The sequence below is a fragment of the Podarcis gaigeae genome, assembly GCF_964106915.1.
Source record: "Podarcis gaigeae genome assembly, chromosome: 13".
Lineage (NCBI taxonomy): Eukaryota > Metazoa > Chordata > Lepidosauria > Squamata > Lacertidae > Podarcis > Podarcis gaigeae.
Window position 1 is genome coordinate 16,166,592 of NC_139689.1, and position 6,000 is coordinate 16,172,591.

General features: G+C 49.2%; 1 protein-coding gene across 4 annotated transcripts in view; it reads left to right on the forward strand.

Moving 5' to 3' along the window:
- HSD3B7 (hydroxy-delta-5-steroid dehydrogenase, 3 beta- and steroid delta-isomerase 7) overlaps positions 1-4,131 on the forward strand; it is a 57,282-nt gene extending 53,151 nt beyond the window's left edge. For all 4 annotated transcript variants that reach the window (XM_083707493.1, XM_083707496.1, XM_083707494.1 and 1 more), the window contains one exon: positions 1,107-4,131. In XM_083707493.1, the coding sequence (XP_083563619.1) occupies positions 1,107-1,531 (425 nt within the window). In that variant the 3' untranslated portion in view covers positions 1,532-4,131. The remainder of the gene's footprint in view (positions 1-1,106) is intronic.
- Positions 4,132-6,000: the final 1,869 nt, after the last annotated feature.

A 6,000-nucleotide genomic window follows, 5' to 3' on the forward strand; every position in this document is an offset into this window, starting at 1 on the left:
GGGCTGGGTGTTCATCAGTATGCGGATGATACCCAGCTCTACCTCTCTTTTAAATCAGAACCAGTGAGGGCAGTGAAGGTCCTGTGTGAGTGTCTGGAGGCGGTTGGAGGATGGATTGTGGCTAACAGATTGAGGTTGAATCCTGACAAGACAGAAGTACTGTTTCTGGGGGACAGGAGGCGGGCAGGTGTGGAGGATTCCCTGGTCCTGAATGGGGTAACTGTGCCCCTGAAGGACCAGGTGCGCAGCCTGGGAGTCATTTTGGACTCACAGCTGTCCATGGAGGCACAGGTCAAATCTGTGTCCAGGGCAGCTGTTTACCAGCTCCATCTGGTACGTAGGCTGAGACCCTATCTGCCTGCGGACTGTCTTGCCAGAGTGGTGCATGCTCTGGTTATCTCCCGCTTGGACTACTGCAATGCACTCTACGTGGGGCTACCTTTGAAGGTGACTCGGAAACTACAACTAATCCAGAATGCAGCAGCTAGACTGGTGACTGGGAGCGGCCGCCGAGACCATATAACACCGGTCTTGAAGGACCTACATTGGCTCCCAGTACGTTTCCAAGCACAATTCAAAGTGTTGGTGCTGACCTTTAAAGCCCTAAACGGCCTCGGTCCAGTATACCTGAAGGAGCGTCTCCACCCCCACCATTCTGCCCGGACGCTGAGGTCCAGCGCCGAGGGCCTTCTGGCGGTTCCCTCATTGCGAGAAGCAAAGCTACAGGGAACCAGGCAGAGGGCCTTCTCGGTAGTGGCGCCCACCCTGTGGAACGCCCTTCCAGCAGATGTCAAAGCGATAAACAACTACCTGACATTCAGAAGACATCTTAAGGCAGCCCTGTTCAGGGAAGTTTTTAACGTGTGATATTTTACTGTATTTTTGGTTTTTATGGAAGCCGCCCAGAGTGGCTGGGGAGGCCCAGCCAGATGGGCGGGGTATAAATAATAAATTATTATTATTATTATTATTATTATTATTATTATTATTATATTCCTATCTGTAGGATCTCTCTCTCTCGCCCATTGCATAGGCTGCTTTAGCGATTCTATTTCTCTTTCCCAAGTGTTTCTCCTCTCTTCCTCCCCCTGCCAACCCTTTTGCAGGCAACGTGTCTTGGATGCATCTGCTGGTAGCCCGGAAGATCCAGGAGTCTCCCTCGACCGTTTCAGGCCAGGTTTATTTCTGCTATGACGACTCGCCTTACAAGAGCTACGAGGACTTCAACATGGAGTTTCTGGGCTCCTGCGGCTTCCGCATGCTGGGCTCCCGGCCGCTGCTGCCCTCCTTCCTCCTGCGGTTCATGGCGCTGTTCAACGCCTTCCTGCAGTGGCTGCTGAAGCCCCTGTGCAACTATGCGCCCATCCTCAACCCCTACACTCTGACTGTCGTAAGGACCACCTTCACAGTGCAGACCAGCAAGGCCAAGGAGCACTTTGGCTACCAGCCCCTCTACAGCTGGGAGGAGAGCCGGGCCCGCACTGTGAAATGGCTCCAGGAGATCGATGCCCAGAGGAATGCTGGGAAATGAGACACGGGCCGTGTGGGGGGGGGGGAGAGGGACAGGGGAGCCAGGATAGAGAGGGACTCCCCCCTTGCTCCCCAAAAGCAGCCTAGCCCTGGGTTTTGCTTCCACTGGAGTATCTGAGTACATTTTCTCACACTCTTGCCGAAGCTGTGTTTTATGATACCCGTCAAGAGTAATTTCATCTCGGTAGACTCTGGATTACACTATTGGTTTAATCTTTGTAATTACTATTATTTATTCGTCACTCGCAAAGCACTTAAAAGGATGACCGGGAGAGGGTAGAAAGAGGAACTGATCTGCGGGGAACCTACTTCAGGATTTGGTAGCAACCACTTTCAGTGAGAGTGTAACAGTTCTACCGAAATCTGTTTTGAATGTTGGTTAAGCATATAGTTTTACTTCAGGGTCTCCACTAAGAGCTGTGTGCTCCACTAGTGGCTGTCATCCGTCAAGGCCGGTAGGGGGTTAAGCAGGAGGCTAACATTAGAGGGCGCCAGAGGCAATGGCAGGCAGAGTTAAGGAATGCTAGATTGGTCCTTATCTTCCTACCTGGTGAATTTTACAAGGGCAGCCCTGAGACTAAGGAGAAAGAGGACACTGTCAGCTCAGTTCTACCTTCTGGGCTGGTTAAAAGAAGGCAAGTTGGTGGGGCAGGGCTTCCCTTTTGCCCTAATGAACCTGCCTCCCTGGTGTTCTCTTGCAGCAGAGCCTCCAATCTCAGTCTTAGAATGACTTCTACGATCCAGATCTTGCTTGGGCTGCGTTGCACATTCCAGACTCCCTCTCTGATGGGAGTCCTCCTCTTCCAGAACCACTTTCCTTCGTTCTGATTCCATTCCCTTGGCAGTCTTTATTTTCAGTGTGCTACAAATGAACGGCACAGTGGGTCGGGGAGGGCTGTGTGCAATTTCATGCTGCGTCATTCCTTTCCTGTAGCAATGTGAACCCCTCTGAAGGATCCTCGATCCATTCCGCCATCGCCATGATCCCATTCCAGTTTTTTCTTCCTACCTCAATTGCCACTACACCGCCGGTTCCAGTGCAGTCGGGATCCAGATCCATGTTTTGATTTTCATCCAGCCTGTCCTCTCAGTGTAGGACTTCACTTAGCATGACATATAATGCCACGATTTCTTTTCCCTGCCACTTTTTGCGGGGCTTGTGCACTATGAATATGACTGGAGAATCATGGCAGATTTTTCTTTTTAAAAAACAGCACGCTACTACAGTGGGTGGGTGGAGCCCAGATGCCCCTGCCCACAGTCTGATTAATAAGGGACAGAGGTAACAGCCTCCCTGATTCTGACTCTTTGCCATGTGGTTTTACTCCCCCCCCCCTTTGAGATTTGACCCAGTGAAAGAGGCTCATTTTCCTGAAACGTTCTGTCAAATGCAGGAACTTGACAACCTCGCAGGATCTAAGGAGTGACAGCATTGAATAAAAGTGACAAAGGCACACAATACACTGTTGCTGGGCTGGACAAGGTGCAGGAAAGCCCGCTGGCAAAATCCTTAACAGGGAAGGCGAAAGTGTTTTGGACATGTTTAAGTTTAGATGATTTGAAGGTTGGGGGTGAATAGGAATTGGTGAGGGGGAGAGGTGAGTCTGTTCAGCTTGCATTTTCATGCAGAGCTTAATTCCTAGTTTCTGAAACACGATGCAAACTGAGACACTGCTTTCCTTTAAAATTTGCACGTTTCTGAATTTTGTGATGCAGTTCTCATAGTGTGCACAAAAACGAATATTTAGTGTAGACGAGGCACAAAACTATGTTGCGCTGATGGAAATTGCTTGCGGAAAGGCATGTATTAGTAGGGGAGGACCCCCACAAATTGATTTAGAAATGGGGCATCCTGAAGGTTTTAAAAAAGAGAAACTGAGATTGGTGGAGCCAGCCATCCCTAGGGCAGATAGAGGCACATATAATGATTTGCGACATGGAGGAAGCCGATCGAAATAGGTGTTTCTCCCTCTTTCGCAGTACAAAAATTGGCTGGAGACTGAAGAGGAAGCTGTTTACCACACAGTGACTTAATTAATTGATGGAGTTCACTGCTCTGTCAGTAAATGTGACGCCTACTCAGTTTATATCCCGCCCTTCCTCCCAAGGGAGCTCAGGGCGCCAAATGCACCAATAAAAATATAATTGAAAACTTTCTAAAACCAGCTAAAACCAAGCACATTCCCTCAGCCAGTTATCTCAGGGGTTATCGTTCAGCCATCAAATGCCCGGGTAACAAGGAAGGCTTTAAAAATCACTGGCTTAAGCTGGCTTTTTAGAAGGGACAAGGCAAATAGATGGCAGATAGGGCTGCTGGTCACAGGGGTTGGAAGTGGGATTTCCCTGGCTAGCAGAGATTGCTCCTGCCTTGACGCCCTGCTCATGGGCTCCTCAGAGGTAGCATTTCTGGGCTCGACAGACCTTTTCGTCATATCCATTAGCACAACCAACTGCCTTCCCCCGTAAGAGCATTGCTGGTGCTGAAACTGGGCATGGTGAGGATGCCAGCCTGCTGCTCCTGCTGGTGAAACCAAATAATAATGTAGAATGTATTCCTTGATCAAAGTCTTAATTATTATAAATAAATACGTTGAATTCTGACGAGTTTGGCTCCTATTTTCCCTCCTGTCGTGTCTGTGGGGAGCCTTCACAGGGCCATGCAGAGATTGGTCGTAGAAATGGCAGAATGAGAATTCTGAAATCCGTAGGAGCGCTCCCTCCCTAAAAATCTCTTCCTCTAACTAACAGTGCTATAAATGGCGTGTTTATGAACAAGGTAGGAATTGTAGGCATGTGAAAGTTTTCAGATCGCCTGGCAGATAAGACTCACTGCTTGTGAGCAGAGGTGAATAATATTAAGGTTAGAAAATCCATTGAACACGGCTTATACACCTTTAAAAACAAATAAGCCATGTTTGCAGAGTCTGAACTCCGACTCCCAGCAGCCCCAGCCAGCATGGCCAGTGGCCAGGCATGATGGGAATTGAGGTTCATGTTGGCCACCCCGGTATAAACAGATTGCACCACTCCCTGTGTTTGCAAATACCTTGGGTGGATGCGGGAAGCGGCTCTGAACAGGGCTCCAGAGCCCTGCGTCACTCATTGATGAGGAAAGAGAGAAAATATTGCCAGATAAGAGAGAGTGCAAGTACGATTTATGCGGCTTGCAAAATTGGCTGTGCAATTTGACCCTGATGTGACCTTTCATGAGGAGAACCCACGGCCCTGTTTCACTATAAAAAGAATCAGTAAGGCCTTATATCAGTGGGACTTGCTCCCAGGATACTGGCTATGGGGCGGTGACCTTACACACAGTAGCTTTGTCCATAGTCCCTGGTGTCTGGAGTGATGCCTTACTGATGCAAACGGGGGGATTTGGGGACATTTGTAGGGAGACAAGCAGAGGAGGACCATTTGCTGCCATGAGATGTAAAGGCTGTAAAAAAAGTCATCTGAAGTCATGCAGGTTTCAGGTGTTGCTGTGGCTGGTAGTTTGTGGTGTGCCTAGGAACCATTATATGGAATCTGATAAAACTGACATAGAAGAACTTGAAAAGGGCCATAGCTCTCATTGTCATGGAGACATAGCACAAGGGATCCAGGAACCAGGATTTTTACATTTTGGTACCTGATACACGCCCCCTCCAACCCCCAATGCCTGACTGCCGGAGCCTTCTTATAGGACTACTGATCCCTACAGACACTGCTGACTTAACTCCAGAATAATAAGGCCTAGAGCCTTGAAAACAAGTCAGGAAAGCTAGCTTTGCATCTGAGAGTTTTCAAGATAAGGTGCTCATCTTGATCTGATGCATGTTCATTTTCTTTGAAATGAGTGGGACTGGATGCACACATTTCTGAGGCATTTGCTGGGATTTCTTAGCATCTGCCTGCCCCCCTTTCCTCCTCTTAGAGATACATGCGATAAATGAGAATGGGGGGAGGCTTTCGAAGTGGGGTGCATCTCTCTCACACAGGGTAGCTGCTCCAGTCAGTCACCAATTCCTCAAAGAAGAAGCAAATCTTTGTCAGCAGTCTTGGAGCCCAGTGACTGGGAGGTGTGGGGTGTGGGGGCTGACCTCTGCCTCCCTCCTTCGCCCCAAGAGGGATATGGAATGGAGCGTTTGGAAACCAAAATTGCAAATGAAGCAGAACTTGCCCATTGCAGCAACAGCTGACAAAGGGGCGGTGTGGCGAAGAGGCCTGCTGTCATTCCATCTGCCATATAGCTCCAAGGACGCTAAAAATGATACTATTGGCCTGAGACGGAGGTAGGAGAGGACCCCAGAGAATGCTCTTCTTCTTCCTCCAAGACAGGACTAGTTCCACCCAAAGAGCCAAGTCTGCAAGGGGCGCCACATAGACCCATCTACGGAGGAAATGTGCAAGCCCTGCACATTGCAAGGCCACCAGGAGGCGGTCCTGGAATGCGTACCCTGTGAGGCTGCATTGTTGCCCCACTAAACACAC